Source organism: Phyllobates terribilis, unplaced genomic scaffold (assembly GCF_046119375.1).
Source record: "Phyllobates terribilis strain yellow unplaced genomic scaffold, ASM4611937v1 Scaffold_1__5_contigs__length_1240528914, whole genome shotgun sequence".
In the NCBI taxonomy this organism is placed as follows: Eukaryota; Metazoa; Chordata; class Amphibia; order Anura; family Dendrobatidae; genus Phyllobates; species Phyllobates terribilis.
The window spans coordinates 1,013,235,055-1,013,258,638 of NW_027362761.1; the positions used below are offsets into that span (position 1 = coordinate 1,013,235,055).

Sequence of the window (23,584 nt, forward strand, 5' to 3'; positions counted from 1 at the left end):
GTTGTTAGTGACAGGTTGAAAAGGTGGGTTAGGTTTGAGATGAAGACTGTGGTGAGGTTAGGGATGAGGTGGGATGGGATTGGGTCAAATTTGCAGGTGGTGAGGTGTGATTTAGAGAGTAAAGAGGAAAGTTTATCGTCCGTAATGGTGGAGAAGCTGGTTTTGGAGGAGGGTTGAGTAGATATGAGGAGGGGCTGTGGGGACTTTAGGAAAAAGCTTTGTCTGATGGTGTCTGTTGAACATATTTGTTCAACAGAAGTACAAGCTTTCAGGCCAAGAGGTGGTAGAGTCCTAGTAGAGGGCACTTTAACCCTATAGTAGAGTAGACTGCACTTTACGGTTGCTTTTGATCTACCTTTTTAACCCCTTTAACCCCGAAGGTGGTTTGCACGTTAATGGCCAGGCCAATTTTTACACTTCTGACCACTGTGACTTTATGAGGTAATAACTCTGGAACGCTTTAACGGATCCCTCTGATTCTTAGACTGTTTTTTTGTGACATATTGTACTTAATGATAATGAAAAAATGTGTTACTTTGTGAAAAAATCGGAAATTTGACGAAAATTTTGAAAATGCTGCAATTTTCAAACTTTGAATTTTCATGCCCTTAAATCAGAGAGATATGTCACACAAAATAGTTAATAAATAACATTTTCCACATGTCTACTTTACATCAGCACAATTTGGGAACCAAATTTTTTTTTCGTTAGGAAGTTATAAGGGTTAAAAGTTGACCAGCGATTTCTCATTTTTCCAACAAAATTTACAAAACCATTTTTTTAGGGACCACATCACATTTGAAGAGACTTTGAGGGGCCTTTATGACAGAAAATACCCAAAAGTGACACCATTCTAAAAACTGCACCCCTTAAGGTGCTCAAAACCACATTCAAGAAGTTTATTAACCCTTCAGGTGCTTCACAGGAATTTTTGGAATGTGGAAGAAAACAATGAACATTTAACTTTTTTCACAAAAATGTTACTTTAGACCCAAAATTTTTTATTTTCGCAAAAGGTAACAGGAAAAAATAGACCACAAAATTTGTTGTGCAATTTCTCCTGAGCACGCCGATACCCTATATGTGGGAGGAAACCACTGTTTGGGTGCACGGCAGGGTTCGGAAGGGAAGGAGAGCCATTTGACTTTTTGAATGTAAAATTTGCTTGAACAATTAGCGGACGCCATGCCGCATTTGGAGAGCCCCTGATGCGCCTAAACAGTGTAAACCCCCAACAAGTGACCCCATCGGTAACTAGACCCCTCAAGGATTTTATTAAGGGGTATAGTGAACATTTTGAACCCAGACGTACGACACAGAATTTGATAACATTAGGTCATAATATTGAATAAGTTGTCATTAGTCTTGAGCACTACTTGTATGCACCATGTATCTCTGGTGCTCGAGTGACATGCTCGAGTCCCCACACCGCATGTTTCACGGTTGTTAGACACCCCCAAAAAAACATGCGGGAATTGATCGTGTATGGCAGACAATCCCCGCGTGTTTTTTTGGCTGTATAACAGCTGCAAATTATATGGGGCGGAGACTCGAGCATGACACTCTAGCACCCATGATGCTCGATGCATACCCAAGCACCCGATGCAAACTCAAGTAGCGAGCTCTTGCACTCAATACTAGTCGCCATATCGTCATTTTTTTTTTCTTTTGAAAAAATTCCAACCCTAACCCCAACCTTAATACAACCTCAACCCTAACACAACCCTAACCCTAGCACAACTTTAACCCTAGCACAGACCTAACCCTAGCACAACCCTAACCAAAGCACAACCCTAACCCTAGCACAACCCTAGCACAACCCTAACCATAGCATAAACCTAACCCTAGCACAACCCTAACCCAACCCTAACCCTATTTTGTACGCTGTTCCTCGTGCGGTATAAGTAAATAAACGACTTTATTCTTCGGGGTGGTGCGATTACAGCGATACCAGATTCATATTGGATTTTTATGATTGACAGCTGTCCCACACTAAAAAACGCTTTTTTTTGTTGCAAAGACTAGGTTTTGCATCGCCATATTTTGAGAGCTATAATTTTTCCATATTTCTTCGGGTCAGCGATACTACATTTATATCTTTTTTTTTTATGTTTTGGTGCTTTTACACAATAAAAACTATTTTATAGAAAAAAGAATTTGGGTCTCCGATGCAAGGTAAGAGAGGTTGTTTCCCCTCTCCTTGTTTCCAGAATGCTGCAATCGACTTCAATCACAGCATTTCGGGGGTTAATGTGCTGGGAGCGATGTGGGACTGCTCCTGGCACATAGTATCGGGCGCTAGCTATGAGAATCAGCTGACACGCGGTGGCGATCGCCCCGCACAGCCCCTGTGTGGGCGCGATCACATTGTGCGTAATAATACGTACCTGGTCCATAAGTACCAGGGCACAGAGACATACAATTACTGACAATGTCAAAAAGGGGGCTTTTTGGAGGCAATACTATAATTCTACCAGGTGGCACATCCATTACTTTAGAAGGTCAAACTAGAGACATGAATGACTTTAATATGCTTGTGTAAAGATCTGTGGGTGCTTTCTACCCTGGTGTGTAAGACCTAGGGGTGTAAGATTAGACCTTGAGAAAGTATAGCCGGAATCTCTTGATACATTGAAGTTTTTGTCACTGTGTATCAACACAACAGTCGGGGAACCTGCTTGGCCACTGATATCAAGATCTAAGAGAGTAGTTTTATTAAAACCAAAGGTAATATGTTTTGTACTGCAGATATTAGGAGCTATGATCCTGGGATTCCTGGTGACTTGTGGATGATATTGTAATTATATTGAAATATATTATCCTACCTTGTTTTTTGTAGAGAAATGAAAATGTTTCTTCTAAATGCCTGTAAAACTATTGTTTTTTTCTTTAGACTGGTAGAACCGATAACGATAGTTAGTGATGAGTTCTATCAGTTTAAGGTTATGTTCACATATTGCTTTTTTGCTGATTTTTTTTTTCAGCCAAATCACAATCTCTTCTCAGTGAAAAATGCTGCTGCCAAAAAGCAGGTTTTTCTGCATTTTTGCACTAACTTTGTGACATGCAGAAGTAGTGCTGTTGCTTCCAAAGCATCCAGCAACTGTTACAAATAACACAAACACAGGAGACAGGAAGTGTTGTGCTTCAGAAGCATCCAGCAACTAGAGGGGTTAACACAATCACAGGAGACAGGGAGTGTTCTAGCAGAGCCCCAGGGGTATTGTGGGGAACTTGTTATTGTAGTCGGGTTGAAGCCAAAGGGAGAAGTGGTGTGTGATCTGTATGTCACAGAAGTGCAGGAAAGAGAACAGGATTCAAGTCCAGGGTGAAGCTCAACACAAGTCACATACCCTGCACTGTTAGTTCAGGAAGTCTATCATCGGGCAGGAAGATAAGGACTGGAAGGAAATGTGTCACAGAGATTAAACCCTCCCTGTGTACTAGTGAGTCCTTGTGAAGGAAAAGCCTGCTGTTTATGCATAGAAGTGTGCTGCCAAGAGATCTAATCTGTGCTGAATTATGCTACTGAAGAGACTGACGTTTCTGTGCCTGCTTTATGAGACTGTACTGTAATGAAGATTGTTGCTGTAATATCCCTGAATTGCACTCGCCGTGCTTCAGATTATATATCCCTGAATTGCACTGGCCGTGCTTCAGATTAAATTCCACTGTTAAACTGTTGAAAAAGACTCTTGTCAGATGTGTCTGGTCAGCATATGAATCTATCGTGTGTCTGAGAGAAGTTGCAGCCTATGGTTGCCCTGAGTAACAGTTCCCCCAGGATTCCAACGAATTCATGAAACCCGTCTCGCCCTATCTGAACCTAGCGGCGTGTGTGTAACAACTTATTGCTTTCTATGGAAGAAAAAATGCTGCAAAAGCACTGAAAGAATTTACATGGTGCAGTTTTCAAAAACGCAGCAGTTTTCAAATTCATTCTGGGAAAAAAAAACAATGTGTGTGCATGAGATTTCTCCAATCTCATAGCGTTTGCTGGTACTGTAAAAAACAACTTTTATTTTGCACAAATAAAAATGCAGCAAAAACGCAACATGGGAACATAGCCTAATGCGGAAAAAATGGTTCTGCGGATCACTGGTCACTAACTTCCACACCTTTGTTGATATAAATCCTGCCAGATCCTTTAGGGAATTCTTTAATCTGGATTGAAATAAATTAGATTTTTTTAAAAAATATGTATCATCTAAACTAAAGCTGAAATAATGGATGAGTTCAATTCTGCACGGTTTAGGTATGGCAGATGAGACATTTCCACAATCAGAAAATCATTAATATCATAAGTAAAGTGAATACATAATATGTCCCTTTCCTGTGAGGACTTAATATAGGTCTAAGAGAAACATAAGACCCCTTTAATCATCTTTGTCACGCTTAAAAAAGTCTTATGTTGCAGATGTATCAGAATATAGTAAGGAAGCAAACATGTAATGCATCTTTTACTGCCATGTATATAGGATAAAAATTTCACTTTTGACTTTTTTTCTTTATAATGAACTAGTTACTACATTAATATGTTAGATAACAAAAAGAGGGGGAGATATTATTAGGAGTCCACTGGGTGGAGTTTAGAGATAACTGTTATACACAGAGAATAGGTCCAGTTTAAACCCATAAACCATATACACTGCTCAAAAAAATAAAGGGAACACTTAAACAACAGAATATAACTCCAAGTAAATCAAACTTCTGTGAAATCAAACTGTCCACTTAAGAAGCAACACTGATTGACAATCAATTTCACATGCTGTTGTGCAAATGGAATAGACAATAGATGGAAATTATTTGGAATTATCAAGACAATAAAGGAGTGGTTCTGCAGGTGGGGACCACAGACCACATCTCAGTACCAATGCTTTCTGGCTGATGTTTTGGTCACTTTTGAATGTTGGTTGTGCTTTCACACTCGTGATAGCATGAGACGGACTCTCCAACTCACAGAAGTTGCTCAGGTAGTGCAGCTCATCCAGGATGGCACATCAATGCAGGATGGCAAGAAGGTTTGCTGTGTATATCAGCGTAGTGTCCAGAGGCTGGAGGCGCTACCAGGAGACAGGCCAGTACACCAGGAGACGTGGAGGGGGCCGTAGGAGGGCAACAAACCAGCAGCAGGACCGCTACCTCCACCTTTGTGAAAGTAGGAACAGGAGGAGCACTGCCAGAGCCCTGCAAAATGACCTCCAGTAGGCCACAAATGTGCATGTGTCTGCACAAACGGTTAGAAACCGACTCCATGAGGGTGGTATAAGGGACCGACGTCCACAGATGGGGGTTGTGCTCACAGCCCAACACCGTGCAGGGTGCTTGGCATTTGCCACAGAACACCAGGATTGGCAAAGTCGCCACTGGCACCCTGTGCTCTTCACAGATGAAAGCAGATTCACACTGAGCACATGTGACAGACTTGACAGAGTCTGGAGACACCGTGGAGAGCGATCTGCTGCCTGCAACAATCTTCAGCATGACCGGTTTGGCAGTGGGTCAGTAATGGTGTGGTGTGGCATTTCTTTGGAGGGCCACACAGCCCTCCATGTGCTCGCCAGAGGTAGCCTGACTGTCTTTAGGTACCGAGATGAGATCCTGAGACCCCTTGTGAGACCATATGTTGGTGCGGTTGGCCCTGGGTTCCTCCTAATGCAGGACAATGCCAGACCTCATGTGGCTGGAGTGTCTCAGCTGTTCCTGCAAGATGAAGGCATTGAAGCTATGGACTGGCCCGCCCGTTTCCCAGACCTGAATGCGATTGAGCACATCTGGGACATCATGTCTCGCTCCATCCACCAACTTCACGTTGCACCACAGACTGTCCAGGAGTTGGCGGATGCTTTAGTCCAGGTCTGGGAGGAGATCCCACAGGAGACCATCCGCAACCTCATCAGGAGCATGCCCAGGCGTTGTAGGGAGGTCATACAGGCACGAGGAGGCCACACACAATACTGAGCCTCATTTTGACTTGTTTTAAGGACATTACATCAAAGTAGGATCAGCCTGTAGTGTGTTTTACCACTTTAATTTTGGGGGTGACTCCAAATCCAGGCCTCCATTGGTTAATAAATTTGGTTTCCATTGATGATTTTTGTGTGATTTTGTTGTCAGCACATTCAACTTTGTACAGAACAAAGTATTCAATGAGAATATTTCATTCATTCAGATCTAGGATGTGTTATTTGAGTGCTCCTTTAATTTTTTTGAGCAGTGTACATTAGGTTTAGTATCATAAAGCACTTACGCCCCAATTTAAGATCTGTATATTGGCCACCACCTACAATGTTTTTTTTTTTATGTTACGATGGAGCCTTAAGGTTCCCTTCGGGGACTTAAGGCGACGACTGACTGCTAATTGTAAACATGGCAAAGCCACAACCTCATATAAATTTATAGCCATCACTGCAATATATATAAGCAATGATTGTAACTGAATTTCTTTACTGTAATTTAAATTATTATTTCACATTGAATTACACAGGTATTCATCAAACAATCATGGACTCTGGTGGTTCGAACTCAGACCCAGAGGAAGATGCAATATATACAGATGATGAAATATTTACTGTTAATATTGAAAATTTTGAAGAAATAGTGTCATCTGACAGCAGAAAACCCATTGACCTCAGTGTCCCTGGCACTAGCACAAAGAAAAAGCAGGAATATTCAGGTACAGTGAGGCCAAATTACTGACGGTGATAAAATTATTCCACACTAAAAGGAATTTTATTGTCTGAAATTGACATATAACTACAGTAAATGCATTTACATATAACTATTTTTTAATTATTTTTTTGTTATACCTTTATAATTGTTCATGTCATAAAGAGTCTTTTTCTGGCATAAGCTTAAATGCAGTCTGACTTTTCTGTGAAAGTGTGGTCAACTGTGCTTCTCCAGTAAATATGAGTATACAAAACATGGGAATTATAATAGAGGTCAGTGTTCAACTACATAGGCATACAACCTGGTACACGTGTGGTGTAATATAATTGACAGCCAGCCTTAGCAGGGCAATGTATTAGAAACATAGCGAAGAAGACATATTTTTATATAATGCTCCAGTTTAGGGCATTCAGAACAACTGTCATTACATTATGCCACTATGATAAAGGTAGCCTGAATATGCTGATCATTTCAATATAACCAACATAATGAATATTGCCGACACCTCCCTCTAGAACACACCAGGTATTTGTACACCAAGGCCAGGGAGTTAATTAGCCAGAGGGAGGTAGCCGCTGGGTCCTAGAGACAGCCTCTAAGAAGATGTCTTTAATGCCAAACGTAGAGATCGCTGGCAACCAACTGCAGGGTGACTGTCTGTCACCTCTGACACACCCGTGACAGTACCGCCCCTCTACGAGTACGAGTGGCCTCCGGACACTCAGGACCGGGTTTCTCAGGATAAGAGGTGTGGAATGAGCGAACCAATCTGGGAGTGTTCACCTCTGATGCTGAAACCCAGATCCTCTCCTCTGGACCATAGCCTTTCCGGTGCACCAAGTATTGTAGAGAACGACGTTGGAGACGAGAATCTACAATCATTGAAATCTGGAACTCCAGATTACCATCAAGCATTACTGGGGGCGGTGGCAGAGGCGAGGGCTCAAGAGATTCCACATACTTTTTGAGTAAGGACCTATAAAACACGTTGTGGACCTTAAGGGTCTGAGGAAGTTTAAGCCGAAACGCTGCTGGGTTAATGACGGCGGTTATTTTATAGGGACTAATAAACTTATGTCCCAGCTTCCAAGAAGGAACTTTCAATCTTATATTCCTGGTAGACAACCACACAGTCATTCACATTCAGATCCGGACCTGGCTAGCGTATCATACCTGTCTCCCATGATCTTTAAATTACTCAGAACACCCTGCCATACCGAGGATAGCAACGAAGCAAACCGTTCCTCCTCAGGAACTCCTTAAGCTCCTCCCCCACTAAAGGTATCAAACTGTAGTTGATAACCGTATGCACCGAAGAATGGTGACCTGCCAGTGGATTCTTGACAGTGATTATTAATGACAAATTCTGCCAGCGGTAGGTAGGATGCCCAATCGTCCGGATTTTCGGAGACAAAATACCTGAGGTAGGTCTCCAAATTCTGATTGACACGCTCGGTCTGACCATTCGACTGAGGGTGGAAGGCAGAGGAAAAGGACAGCTGCACCCCCCAGTCGAGAACAGAATGCCTTCCAGAACTTGGAAACAAACTGGGTCCCCCGATCTGACACCACATCGGAGAGAACCCCGTGAAGCTTCACGATCTCATTTATGAACACCTGAGCAAGTGTCTTGGCATATGGAAGTGCAGGCAATGCAATGAAATTAACCATTTTACTGAACCTATCTACCATCACCAAAACCACCATTTTGCCAACAGAAACTGGTAGGTCAGTAATAAAATCCATGGACAAGTGTGTCCATGGCCTACTAGGGATAGGTAGCGGAAGAAGAGTACCAGATGGACGGGTATGCGAAACTTTAAAACGCGCGAAAATACTACATGCAGCTACGTGTTCAATCACATCCCGATGCAACCCCGGTCACCAAAAACGACGAGAGAGGAGTTCCGCGGTTGCCTTACCACCTGAATGCCCTGCAAGCACAGTTATGATGTTCCTAAATTACTTTGCGCTGCAGAACAGATGGTACAAATAACCTTTCTGAAGGGCAGGAGACAGGGGCATCCCCCTGAGCCTCCAACACCTCACCCTCCAGTTCAGGAAACAGTGCCGAAATGACTACCCCTTTCTGTAATATAGGGGCAGGGTTCTCATGCTCACCACCACCAGGGAAGCTCCGGTACAAAGCATCAGTCTTGACATTTTTGACCCCTGGACGAAAAGTGACAACAAAATTGAACTTCGTAAAAGATAGGGACCATCTGGCTTTCCTAGGGTTGAGACTTTTAGCTGACTGGAGGTATAACAGGTTCTTATGGTCAGTAATAACAGTAATAGGATGGACAGCCCCCTCCAATCAATGTCACCATTCTTCGAACGCCAATTTGATCGCCAAAAGTTGCCTATTTCCCACGTCATACTTTCTCTCAGCAGATGACAATTTTTTAGAAAAGAAGACGCACGGACACCATTTATCAGGGGAGGGACCCTGAGACAACACAGCCCCAACCCCGACATCCGACGCATCAACCTCCACAATAAAGGGTTGTGAAACATCGGGTTGACTGAGTATAGGTGCAGTGGCAAAATGATTCTCTGAGGAAGGAAAAGCCTGGAGGGAAGCATCCGACCATTTGGAAAAATCAGACCCCTTCTTAGTGATGTCAGTAAGGGGTTTCACAATAACAGAGTAATTTTGGATGAATTTCCAGTAAAAATGTGTAAAGCTCAGAAAACGTAGAACCTTCAGGTTCTCGGGATGTTCCCAATCAAGGACTGCTCGGATCTTCTCCGGATCCATCTGAAAACCTGAAGATGACAACAAGTTCCCCAAAAACTGCACCTCCTGAACGTTGATAACACATTTTTTTTTAACAAGCCAAGAAATACCCAAAACAATAGGTGTGGGAAGATTTTCCAGGACATAGCAAGGGATTATTTCACAATGAACTGACCCTACCCTCAGTTTCACATTTATATACAATCTGAGTAAATGCTTTCTGTGCAAGTGTCGCCGAGTCAATGGCAAAGATGGAAATAGGTTCAGCTAAAGCACAGCAAGTAAGACCATGAGTTTTCACAAACTCATCATCAACCATGCTGACTCCGGCTCCACTGTCAACAAACACAGAAATTTTCTCGGTTTTGCTCTCTAGCACCACCTCTGCTGACAGGTCAAAGCGGGAACTTGCTTATCCAACTCCAGACTACCAAGAGTTAATCGAGTCTCCTTTTGTTTAGGAATTGAAGGACAGGTCCCAACAAAATGTCCCTTTTCCCACAAAAAAAAAAGCGCCTTTTTTCTGCGAATCTCCGGGGAGATGTATGATGTAGAGACATCCCCTAACTGCATGGGTTCCTCCACCCCCCCCAGTACTGGTTCACCTCCAGACCGCTCCCCCGGCAGAGGTGCACAACCCCGACAAGAAGGCCATGGATCCCGTAGGTGTCTATCAAGATGTATGGCCAACAACATGGCAGCTTCCAAGGACTGAGGAGTTTCATATACTGCCAAGGCATCTTTCAACCTTTCAGTAAGCCCCTCACAAAATTGACTTCTAAGGGCTGAGTCATTCCATTTGGAATCCGTTACCCATCTACGGAATTCCGAACTGTACATCTCCACTGACCAATTCCCCTGCTGAAGGCGACGTAGCTTAGACTCAACCAAGGCGACTCGATGAGGGTCATCATAGATGAGGGTCAGAGCCTCAAAAAAACCCTCCACAGACTGGAGACAAACCGAGTCCTGCGGTAAGGAAAACGCCCACAACTGAAGATCTCCCTGCAATAGAGAGATCACAATACCAACCTGTTGCTCTTCATTTCCGGAGGAGTAAGGACGAAGTTTAAAATACAATTTGCATGCCTCCTTAACCCTTTCGCAACCTTGGGTTTTGTCGTTTTTGCTTTTTCGATTTTTGCTCCCCTTGTTCCCAGAGCCATAGCGTTTTTATTTTTTGGACAATATGGCCGTGTGAGGGCTTATTTTTTGCGGGACAAGTTGTACTTTTCAACGCCATTACTAGTTTTACCATATCGTGTACGGGAAAACGGGAAAAAAAATCCAAGTGCTGTAAAATTGCAAAAAAAGTGCAATACCACAATTTTTTTTTTTTTTTTACCACGTTCACTGAATGCTAAAACTGACCTGCCATTCTTATTCTCCAGGTCATTATGAGTTCGTAGACACCAAACATGTATAGGTTATTTTATATTTAAGTGGTGAAAAAAAATTCCAAAATTTGGTAAAAAAAAATAGCACCATTTTCCGAGACCTGTAGTGTCTCCATTTTTCGTGATCTGGGGCTGGGTGAGGGCTTATTTTTTGCGCGCCGGGGTAGATCCGATGTTTTGATCGCCCGTTATTGCATTTTATTGCAATTTTGCGGTGACCAAAAAACGTAATTCTGGCAATTAGAATTTTTTTCTCGTTACACCGTTTACCGATTGGATTAATTCTTTTTTTATATTTTATAAATGGGGCGATTCTGAACGCGGCGATACCAAATATGTCTATGTAGGGTTTTCTTTTTTATATTTTATTTTGAATGGGGCGAAAGGGGGGTGATTTAAACTTTTATATATTTTTTATATTTTTAAAAACTTTTTTTTTTTCACTTACTGCATGCTTCAATAGTCTCCATAGGAGACTAGAAGCAGCAGTTGTCTGATCGGCTCTGCTACATACAGGGGACCAGCGGATCCCCTGCATGCAGCAGAAATGGTCCTGTGCTATGAGTGCCGACCACTAGGTGGCGCTCATTGCGACCAGATCATGACAACCACAGGCGTCTGCTGCAGACCCTGGGTTGTCATGCCCACCCATCGGTGACCCGCGATCACGTGACGTGGTCGCTGATGGGCGGGGCTTATGACGCGCAACCAGGAAGCGCGCGTTAAATGCCGCTGTCGGAGATTGACAGCGGCATTTAACATGTTAACAGCCGCGGGTGGATCGCGATTCCACCCGCGGCTGTTGCGGGCACATGTCAGCTGTAAGAATCAGCTGACATGTGCTCGGTTCAGTGAGGGCTCAGCGCAGCAGCCCTCACTGAACGGGGGGTACGCAAATGTGCGTACTAAGACGTCATGGGTTGTAAAGGGGTTAAATACAAAAAACTTGTACCTACCTTCTGAAAACCTGTCCGGGATGGCAACCTTGGGTTCAGGCTGGACAGGCCTACCTGCAGAGACCCCCACATTGGCCATCTGCAACCGCTGATGCTGCTGCTGAACCTCACAGTGGAGGTCATTCACCTCCAGACACAGACGGCGGAACTGCTCTGCGAGCTCCACAACTGAACCCATAAAGGAAGGAGACAGGAAAAAAAAAAGGTCCACACCCAAAAACACACAGAGAAAAAAAAGACCCAAAGTGTCAGTTTTTTTTTTTTCCTTTTCAAAATGTGCTCGGACGGCGATAATGTCACGCAAGGTGTGGGAAAAACTTAGTGCAACACAAAGGGAAGAGGGAAAGGGAGCCCAGACTCTAGGGAAAGGGGGGAAAGTGGAGAACTCCTTGGTTGATCTAGCGTCACCCTGTCTCCTCTAAGGTCCCTGTATTGGCTCTTAACCAATCGCCGCATGCGTACCTCACACTGTCTTTCCCTGGTGTTTGGCTCAAGCTAGGGAAAGGAGGAGATGAGCACTAGTCGATCTCCACTAAACACTATAGACAACAATGAAGGACAAACAGGGGAAAAGTGCTTATCTTTATATGACTCCAGATAAATGCACAAACACGTCCTCAAGCTCCAGAAAGGAAAAGGTACTGCTCTGGCTAAGCCTTTACAAGGAATAATGAATATCGCCGGCACCTCCCTCTAGAACACACCCGTTTTTATATACCCAGGCCAAGGATTTAATTAGCCAGAGGGAGGTAGCCGCTGGTCCTAGAGACAGCCTCTAAGGAGATGTCTGTAATGCCAAACGTAGAGATCTCCTGCAACCAACTGCAGGGCGACTGTCACTTCTGACACACCTGTGACACCCACGCGCTGAGCGGCCCACCCGGATCTATGCTACAGCTGAAACAGTTGAAATGCTGGATGCCAAAACAGTTGAAAGCAATGATGAGAGATGAGCTTCCTTTCCCATCATTCTTCCTTGGCATCTGACGTCTCAGCACAGCGGGCATGATGAAATCACTAGTAAATATTTCTCGCTGTGCTGAGATGTGCGGGTGCTCAGAACGCTCACTTCAGAGACCGGAGCAGCGGGGGAACAAGGAGAGCTGAGTATTGTATTTTTTTTCATGGGGAGTGCATTATACTGTATGGAGGCCTATGGGGAGTGCATTATACTATATGGAGGTCTATGGGGAGTACATTATACAATATGGAGGCCTAAGTGGAGTGCATTATACTGTATGGAGGCTTATGGGGAGTGTATTATACTGTATGGAGGCCTATGGCGAGTGTATTATACTATATGGAGGCCTATGGGGAGTGCATTATACTATATGGAGGACTATGGGGAGTGCATTATACTATATGGAGGACTATGAGGAGTACATTTTACTATATGGAGCACTATGGGGAGTGCATTATACTATATGGAGCACTATGGGGAGTGCATTATAATGTTTGGAGGCTTATGGGGAGTGAATTACACTGTATGGAGGCCTATGGGGAGTGGATTATACTATATGGAGGCCTATGGCGAGTGCATTCTAGTATATAAAGGACTATGGAGAGTGCATTCTAGTATATGGAGGACTATGGGAGTGCATTAAACTGTATGTAGGCCTATTGGGAGTGCATTATACTGTATGGAGGCCTATGGGGAGTGAATTATACAGTATAGAGGCCTATGGGGAGTGAATTATACTATATGGAGGCCTATGGGGAGTGGATTATACTGTATGGAGGCCTATGGCGAGCGCATTCTAGTATATGGAGGACTATGGGGAGTGCATTATTTTGTATGGAGGCCTATTGAGAATGCATTATACTGTATGGAGGCCTATGGGGAGTGAATCATACTATATGGAGGACTAAGGGGTGCATTATACGGTATGGAGGCTTTTTAGGGGCCATCATACAGTGTGAGGATTACAGTGAGGGGGCCATCATACAGTGAGGAGGCCATCATACAGTGTGGGAGCTAATGTGGGGCCTTAGTACACTGTGGGGTGCAATATACAGTGCTGGGGCCATCAAACAGATTGGACGCTATTAAGGGGCCAGTATACAGTGTGGGGGCATTATACTGTATATAGGAGAGCACCATACTGTGTAGAGGGGAGCTATACAGGGGGGAGACTCGGGACTTTATTAAATATTAAGTGGGCACTTGTTATATGGAAACTCAGGTTATTCTGACCGTCAAAGAGGCACACAGAGGATATTATTAGTTTTTAGGGGGAAAATTGCGGGCACTGTTTTCTAGGGCACTTACACAAGGCATTAATATATTCTAGAGGTTTGTTTTACCAGCATGCGGACATAAAATACCACACAGTAGGTGCAGTAATAGGGACACATAAGGCAGCAGCAGCTCAGCACTGGGGTATCAGCAGGATAAGGAGTTTGTGCAGGTTGGGGATAGATGAGGACCTTGCTGGAAATGTGAGAAGCCATATATAATATTTGTTGTAATCTCTGCAGCCGAGTCCTGGCTTGAAGAAGTTTTTATGTCAGTTTGGGCCAGATGGAAAAGCTGGTAAAAGTGAATGACTCCACCAGAAAGAACGTCAGCTGTAAGTCACCATCTATAACTGTACTGTAATCTCTTACATGTTCTGCAGGACTGGTATCCACTACCACATGGCTGTAATTTCAGTTTTGGTCTTTGTATGGTGATTTTTTTTTTAGTAACAGCATAGTCATCTGCTGAGGTTCTTCTATATCCACTGTTATGGTACACCACCATAACTGAAATCAGGGTTACCTGGTTAGGGGCACACTCAGAAGTTTTGCTTTTCCTCAATCCAAACCGTAGGTACGCCTCTGAATTTATGATATAATGTACTGAATAATGGGGAAGAATTTAATCTGGGGTAAAATTGTGGAAAAAAAATATGTCTGTAATACGAGGTGACGAACATTAGCTGAGTAGCAATAGCAGTAACAGAGAAGTAATGTTCAAACCGGGATTCTCCTGCTGTTTATTGGAGGATGTACAAAATGAATTAACATTTTTTTCTTCCACAAAATAAAAGTTAACTCCTTTTGGCTGAGCACTAACTATACATACTACTATATACTATACATCATAATTTCATAGTTTTTAGGGTTTAACCCCTTCACCCCCAAGCCTGTTTTCACCTTCATGACCAGGCCAAATTTTACATTTCTAACCAGTGTCACTTTATGAGGTAATAACTCTGTAACACTTCAACGGATCCCAATGATTCTGAGACCGTTTTTTCGGGACATATTGTGCTTCATGTTAGTGATAAAATTTGTTCAATATGACTTGCGTTTAATTGTGAAAATATCGGAAATTTAGCAAAAATTTAGAAAAGTTCACAATTCTCAAATTTTTAATTCTTATGCCCTTATACCAGAGATGTGAGTCATAGGAATTAAAGCAAGGGGAAAAAATTAACATTTTACTTTTTTTTTCACAAAAATTTTACTTTAGCCCCAAATATTTTATTTTCACAAGGATAACAGGAGAAAATGGACCCCAAAATTTGTTGTACAATTTCTCCTGAGTATGCAGAGTCCCCATATGTGGGGGAAAACTACTGTTTGGGTGCACAGCAGGGCTCAGAAGGGAAGGAGCATGGTTTGACTTTTTGAACGCAAAAATGGGTGGAATCGAGAGCGGGTTCCACATCATGTTTAGAGAGCCCCTGATGTGCCTAAACAATGGAAACCCCCCACAAGTGACATTTTGGAAACTAGAACCCTCAATGAACTTATCTAGATGTGTGAACACTTTGAACCCCCAGGTGCTTCACAGAGGTTTAAAACGTAGAGCAGTGAAAATAAAGAATCAAATTTTTTTTTATGTTATAAATTATAAATTTATACCATTGGGCAGTGAAGAAAACTATGTGGGGGAAAGCTACTGTTTGGGCGCACGGAAGGCACAGAAGGGAAGGAGCACCATTTGAATTTTGGAGCACCATTTTGCCTGGAATAGACTGCGTATGCCATTTCACATTTGAAGAGCCCCTGACATGCCAAAACAGCAGAAACCCTCACAAGTGACCCCATTTTGGAAACTACACCTCTCTAGGAACTGATGTTCGGGCCTAGTGAGAATTTTTAATCCTCAGGCGATTCACAGAATTATATAATATTGGGCTGAGTAAATGAAAAATTATAATTTTTTCCACTGAATTGTTGCTTTGGCCCCAGTTTCTAATTTTCAAAAGGGGTAAAAGAAGAAATTGAATGGCACAATTTGCTGTGGAATTTTTCCTGAGTACGTCAATACCCTACATGTAATCTGGAACTACTTTTGAGGCACAGTGTAAGGCTCAGAAGGGAAGGAGCTCCATATTATAGTGTGGATTTTACTGTTATGGTTTCCAGGTGCCATGACCCAATGGAAGAGCCCCTGAGGTGCCAGGACAGCAGAACCCCCAATATGTGACCCCATTTTACAAACTACACCTCTCAATGAATTCATCTAGGGGTGCAGTGATCATAATGACGCCACAGGTGTGTCACAGAATTTTATACCATTGAACAGTGAAGAAAAAATAATACAATTTTTACCACAAAAAAATTATTCTACACCCAGATTTTACATTTTCACATAGAGAAATGGGTAAAAATGGCACCAAATTTTGTCACACAATTTCTTCTGAATGAGGAAATACCCCATATGCGCTTGTACAGTACTGCTTAGCCATACGGCGAGACTCAGGAAGGACGAAGCGCTATTTGCCTACTGGAGCACAGATTTTCCTAGAATAGTTTGCAGACTTCATATACAGAGCCCCTAAGTGCTAGAAGAACAGAATACCCCCTCAAGTGACCCCATTAAGGAAATTACACCCCTTTGGGAATATATCTACAGGTGTAGTGATGATTTGATTCCATGGGTGTATTCCAGAAACAAGCAGCAGTGGATGCTGCTGAGTGAAAATTGCAAATCTGCTATTGTATGCCTGTGCATTATAGTGACCATACTTTGTAGTGCCCAGTACATTGCAGTGCCCCGTACATTGCAGTGCCTGTAAATAGCAGTGCCCCTTACATTGTGCCTAGCTTGTGCTTCTGGAGACCTGCATCTGTAAATCAGGTGGGATGTCATCACTACAGAAATGTCAAACATGCTGATGCTAAATATGGTTCATGCACACTGTGGTTCTCAGAAGGGAGAGGGGCATTCGGATTTGGGAGCTGTCACGGGTGTGTCGCCACGAAGATCGTCACGAGTACACAGCCTGACTTCTCGCAGCTGACTTGTTGGTGCTTTGTGTTTTTCGGCAGTGAGGGAGTTAATTCTCTCTCTCTCTGTGCTAGACGAGGTCCAGCCTCACCCAGCTGCAATCAATACTGCTGTAGTGAGACTCCTTCAAATGCCTGCTGGTCTGTTTGGGAAGTGTCGGTGAAAGCATTTCATTCAGACTAACAGAGCGGATCGTGGTGTTTGGAGTTTCTGAGATAAGTGTATTTGGAGTGTTTTTTCCCTTCCTCGCTTTATCATTTATCTCCTTTCCCGTTGGTGTTCCCTCTGTTGTAGTTGTGTAGTTGTTGTATGCAAGGTGGTTTTGGTTTTTCCCTTGTACTGTCTCGTTCGTCTAAGTACTGTGTGTGGGCATATTATTACTTGTCCCCTTTTGTTGTGATCGGGGTCCTTCTCAGGACTAGATTACTTAGGTACAGGGATCCTCAGGAGGTAGGGGTTACGCTGGCGGCCTGGACCTCTGTACCTTTAACAGTACCTCCAGGTTGAGGGACTAGTCAGGGCCCCAGCTTAGGGTCAGCTTAGGCCCCCTACCTACAGTATACAGAGACAGCGTGACATTTTCACCGACCCACTTAGTTTTTCTCCAGCTACCATGGATCCAGTAGCCGGTCTAGCTCGGCAGTTGCAGAGTTTGTCCATGGAGCTGGCGGACGTTAGGTCCAAGGTTTTGCATCCTCAGGAGCAAGCCGGACCAGAACCTAAAGTAGCTCTCCCTGACAGGTTCACTGGGGGGCGGGACAAGTTTTTTGTTTTCCGGGAGGCATGCAAGTTGTACTTTCGGCTGCGACCTCGGTCATCGGGGAGTGAAGAACAAAGGGTGGGAATTGTCATCTCGCTCCTACAAGGGGACCCACAATCTTGGGCGTTCTCTCTTCCCCCGGGCTCCCCGGCTCTCCAGTCAGTGGATAGGTTTTTCGCTGCTCTGGGACTCGTATATGATGACCCAGATCGGATCTCCCTTGCTGAGTCTAAGTTACGTAGGATCCAGCAGGGAGATCGTCCGGCGGAGGAATTCTGTTTGGAGTTCCGTAGGTGGGCCACGGACACCCAGTGGAATGACCCGGCTCTTAGGAGCCAGTTTTGTCATGGTTTATCCGACAAATTACAGGATGTGTTGGCACAGTATGACTCTCCCGCGTCACTGGAAGCCGCTATGGCCCTTGCTATTCGCGTTGACAGACGGCTTCGGGAGAGGTGTGGGATAACTCTACCCCCTGTGATGACTCCACCTCCTACAAGGTCCCCTCATATGGTGGTTCCCCTGGTCAGTCCAGAGGAGCCTATGCAATTAGGAGGGACATCATTTCGGGGGAGGGGACCGGTGGTGCGACATAAGACAGGAAGGTGTTTCTTCTGCGGGAGAAAGGGACATTTTATTGGGGGGTGTCCATCCCGTCCCTTGCAGAGTGAAGAGTCGTCGGAAAACTGTTGATCCCAGGTTGTGTGGTGGACGGCAATCTGGGAGTAGGTATTTCGTCCCTAGGTTCGTCTCAGTTTCTCGTACCGGCGGAGGTGGTGGTGGGTACGAGAACTGAGAGGATATCTGTTCTTCTGGATAGTGGGGCCGGGGCTAATCTGGTTGATGCTCGGTTTGCCCGGGTTCAAGGTATGCGATTGAGTGAGTTGGCTAAACCCATCCCCATATTCTCGATTGATGCCAGGCCTCTCGGTCAGGGAAGTTTTTTGCAAGCTGTGCATGACGTAAAACTTCAAGTGGGGGCGATACATAAAGAACTGCTGTCTTGCTACGTGTTGGAGGGTTTTCCCACTCCTATAGTGTTGGGCCTTCCTTGGTTAGCTAAGCATAACCCGGTTATTAATTGGCAAACCAGAGAGATAAGCCAATGGAGTAAATTCTGTAATAAAAACTGCATGAACACGGTCATCGGTGCGGTTACTCCTTGGGTCTTACCTCCATTTCTGGCGGACTTTGAGGATGTATTCTCGGAGAAAGGGTGTCAGGAACTACCTCCTCATCGCGAGTATGACTGTTCTGTAAAACTGCTCCCTGAGGCCAAGTTACCTAAAGCTAGGTTGTATAACCTTTCTGGTCCTGAGAGGCAGGCCATGAAGGATTATATTTCAGAAAGTCTGGCTAAGGGGCATATTAGACCTTCATCTTCACCGGTGGCTGCGGGGTTCTTCTTTGTTAAGAAGAAAGATGGAGGCCTACGCCCTTGCCTGGATTTCCGTGAACTTAATCGGATTACGGTCCGAGATCCGTATCCGCTCCCACTTATTCCCGATCTCTTTAATCAGATCGTGGGCGCCAAATGGTTCTCTAAGTTGGATCTCAGGGGGGCGTACAATCTGATTAGGATGAAGGAGGGGGATGAGTGGAAGACGGCGTTTAACACTCCGGAGGGGCATTATGAGAACCTTGTCATGCCATTCGGTCTGACTAATGCCCCGGCGGTGTTCCAACACTTTGTTAATGACATTTTTCGCCGCCTGGTGGGACAGTTTGTTGTCATATATCTGGATGATATCTTAATTTACTCGCCGGATCTGGTGTCTCATCAGGAGCACGTTAGGCAGGTGTTACAGATCTTGCGGGATAATAAACTGTATGCCAAATGGGAAAAGTGTGTGTTCGCCGTACAGGAACTCCAGTTTTTAGGCTTCCTGGTTTCAGCGTCCGGTTTTCGTATGGACCCTGGGAAAGTGCGGGCAGTTCTTGAGTGGGATCGGCCAGAGAATCTTAAGGCACTACAACGTTTCCTGGGGTTTGCTAATTATTACCGGAAGTTCATTCGTAATTTCTCGTCCATGGTTAAGCCTCTCACAGACATGACTAAAAAGGGGACGGATTTTTCTAGGTGGTCTGACAAGGCTTGTCAAGCATTCTCCTCCTTGAAAAAATGTTTTGCCTCGGCACCCATACTCATTCAACCTGATGCGTCACAGCCATTCATTGTAGAGGTAGACGCTTCCGAGGTAGGGGTGGGAGCAGTATTGTCACAGGGTTCGTCCCCTGGTAAGTGGCATCCGTGCGCCTTTATCTCTAAAAAATTGTCGTCCGCTGAGAGGAATTACGATGTCGGCAATAGGGAACTCTTGGCCATTAAGTTAGCTTTTGAGGAGTGGCGCCATTTTTTGGAGGGGGCAGTCCATCCGGTCACCGTCATCACCGATCACAAGAACCTGCTATATCTGGAGTCCGCGAAACGTCTGAATCCCAGACAAGCTAGGTGGTCATTGTTTTTTACCAGGTTTAATTTTGTCGTTACATATCGTCCTGGGTCAAAAAATGTAAAGGCGGATGCCTTATCTCGTAGTTTCCCTGGGGCCGGGAATACGGACGACCCGATTCCTATCCTTCAGGAGGGGGTGGTGGTTTCGGCAGTATGCTCTGAGCTGGAGGAGGAGGTATTGGAGGCTCAGGGGGACGCCCCTGTTGGACCTCCGGGGAGACTGTTTGTTCCAGATCAGTTGCGACAAAAGGTGATCGAGGCACACCATAACTCAGTTTTTGCAGGACACCCGGGGAGTAAAGCAACTGTGGATCTCCTCTCGCGTCGGTTTTGGTGGCCTAACTTACATAAGGAGGTGGTAACTTTTGTCGCGTCCTGTGGGGTTTGTGCGCGCTCTAAGACCTCACATACCCGTCCGTCTGGGGCCCTCTTACCTTTGAAGATCCCGGAGCGTCCTTGGACTCATCTGTCTATGGACTTTATTACGGACCTCCCTCCGTCTTCGGGTAAAACGGTCATACTCGTTGTAGTGGACAGGTTCAGCAAGATGGCACATTTTATCGCTCTTCCGGCTCTCCCTAATGCTAAAACTCTTGCGCAGGTGTTCATTGGGGAGATTGTGAGGCTTCACGGGGTACCCTCCGAGGTGGTGTCTGATCGGGGGTCTCAGTTTGTGTCCAAGTTCTGGAAGGCGTTTTGTGCACGGCGGGGGATGCATTTGTCATTCTCATCGGCTTTTCATCCTCAGACCAATGGTCAGACGGAACGTATGAACCAGAGCTTGGAGACATATCTCCGGTGTTTTGTGTCAGAGAACCAGGAGGACTGGGCTTCTTTCTTACCTCTGGCAGAGTTTGCTCTTAATAATAGGCGGAGCGAGTCCACTGGTAAGTCCCCGTTTTTTGGGGCATATGGTTTTCACCCCCAGTTTTGTACTTTCAGTAGGGGGGGCTCTTCGGGGGTTCCTGAGGAGGAACGATTTTTCTCATCACTCGCTTCAGTATGGAGAGGGGTGCTGAAGAATCTGAATACTATGGGGAACCGATACAAACGTATGGCTGATAGGAGGAGAGTGTCTGGTCCGGACCTAAGTGTGAACGATCGGGTATGGTTGTCTACCAGGAATATAAAACTTAAGGTTCCCTCCTGGAAACTGGGTCCCAGGTTCATCGGGCCGTACAGAATCAGTTCTATTATTAATCCGGTGGCATTCCGTCTTGACCTCCCCCCCTACGTTTAAAATTCACAACGTGTTCCACAGATCGTTGCTTAAGAGGTATGTGGCGCCGGTGGTACCGTCACCTTTACCTCCCCCTCCAGTGGTGGTCAATGGTAACTTGGAGTTCCAGGTATCAAGGGTCATCGATGCACGCTTTAATCGCCGGTCCCTTCAGTACCTGGTTCATTGGAAAGGGTATGGTCCTGAGGAGAGGATGTGGGTTCCTGCGTCGGATATTAACGCAGACCGATTAGTTCGGGCCTTCCACACGACTCACCCGGATAAACCTGGCCCTGAGGGTCCGGAGGCCCCTCGTAGAAGGGGGGGTACTGTCACGGGTGTGTCGCCACGAAGATCGTCACGAGTACACAGCCTGACTTCTCGCAGCTGACTTGTTGGTGCTTTGTGTTTTTCGGCAGTGAGGGAGTTAATTCTCTCTCTCTCTGTGCTTGATGAGGTCCAGCCTCGCCCAGCTGCAATCAATACTGCTGTAGTGAGACTCCTTCAAATGCCTGCTGGTCTGTTTGGGAAGTGTCGGTGAAAGCATTTCATTCAGACTAACAGAGCGGATCGTGGTGTTTGGAGTTTCTGAGATAAGTGTATTTGGAGTGTTTTTTCCCTTCCTCGCTTTATCATTTATCTCCTTTCCCGTTGGTGTTCCCTCTGTTGTAGTTGTGTAGTTGTTGTATGCAAGGTGGTTTTGGTTTTTCCCTTGTACTGTCTCGTTCGTCTAAGTACTGTGTGTGGGCATATTATTACTTGTCCCCTTTTGTTGTGATCGGGGTCCTTCTCAGGACTAGATTACTTAGGTACAGGGATCCTCAGGAGGTAGGGGTTACACTGGCGGCCTGGACCTCTGTACCTTTAACAGTACCTCCAGGTTGAGGGACTAGTCAGGGCCCCAGCTTAGGGTCAGCTTAGGCCCCCTACCTCCAGTATACAGAGACAGCGTGACAGGAGCGCAGAATTTGCTGCATTTCTTTTGGGGGGTGAGGAGCCATAGTGCTTTTCCAGAGCCTTTGTACTGCCAGTAATGTGGAAGCCCCTATATTTCCATTGGCAGATCAGATGACGGACCTGAGTGGGTACTTGCTTTTTTTGTGGATTGAGTTAAAGGAACATTTTACATAACATTTTGGATCACATTTGTTCTGCACTATACGCTGAGCACTTACAGCAGGGTTTCGATCTAAATCTGTGGATGACATAATTCAGATGACACGTCCGACAGGTCAATTCACTATAATGAGGCAGCAGACGTACACTGGTCTCAGTCTGGCTTCTGTTCAGCGAAATCCTTCTTTTCAGAAGTGCAAAAAACTGTGACGGACCCCTCCAGATCATAGGATCATCATAGGATCACCTGCCCCCTTAATGGGAATCTTCTGCGGGGGGTTCCGTCTGAATTACGTATTTCAGAAATATGCACGGAAACCCCAGTGTAAGTGCTCAGCGTAGAACGCAGGATAAATGTGCGCCGAGCCTTAATGCGCTATTTATTTTTCCACTGATGGAGTTTTACAGTGGCTTGTTTTTTGCAGGAAAAGATGAAGTTTTCAGTGGTACCATTTTTATTTACAATAGTCTTTTTGATAGCGTTTTAATATGTTTTTTATGATGAAAAAGCATAGGTTTTTTGCTTCCTTTTTAATTTTTTATAGTGTCTACTGAAGGGGTTAAACAATGGGACAGTTTTATAGGCTGAGTCGTTCTGGACACAGCGAAACCAAATATGTGTACTTTTTTGTTTACTTGTTTCTGTTTACATAAAAATACTTATTTTATGGGTACAATATACCCATATCCCCTCCGATCGGAGGAGAGAGGGAGCCCCCTCTCCCTGCCTTCTAAATGTTATGATCGATATCACAGCTAATGATGAGCGAGCAGGCTCGCTACTGCTCGGTGCTTGCCCGAGCATCTCACTGCTCAAGATGCTCGGCGCTCGCTGAATATTTACAGGGTTGCTCGGCGGGAGCTCAGGTCCCCTCCCTGCATGTTTGGCGCTCTTTAGAGCACCAATCAACATGCAGGTATTGTCTGCCACACACTGTAATGCCGCAGCCATGTTGGCTGTGGCATTACAGTGATTGGCTGGCCGCACAGTGTCATCAGGTCTATATCAGATCTGGCGCCGCCATGCTCGTCACAGTCTATTTCG

The 23,584-nt window shown here is 44.9% G+C and overlaps 1 protein-coding gene and 1 long non-coding RNA gene across 5 annotated transcripts in view; one reads left to right on the forward strand and one right to left on the reverse strand.

Moving 5' to 3' along the window:
• The window catches only part of LOC141157210 (probable ATP-dependent RNA helicase DDX60), a 1,123,923-nt gene that overhangs the window by 25,264 nt on the left and 1,075,075 nt on the right, over window positions 1-23,584 (forward strand). For 3 of the 4 annotated variants that reach the window (XM_073644228.1, XM_073644203.1, XM_073644212.1), the window contains exon 2: window positions 6,488-6,676. The exons of the other annotated variant lie outside the window; for it this stretch is intronic. In XM_073644228.1, the coding sequence (XP_073500329.1) occupies window positions 6,505-6,676 (172 nt within the window). In that variant the 5' untranslated portion in view covers window positions 6,488-6,504. The remainder of the gene's footprint in view (window positions 1-6,487; window positions 6,677-23,584) is intronic. 4 annotated transcript variants of the gene reach the window in all.
• The window catches only part of LOC141157231 (uncharacterized), a 152,070-nt gene that overhangs the window by 18,386 nt on the left and 110,100 nt on the right, over window positions 1-23,584 (reverse strand). The window lies entirely within an intron of this gene.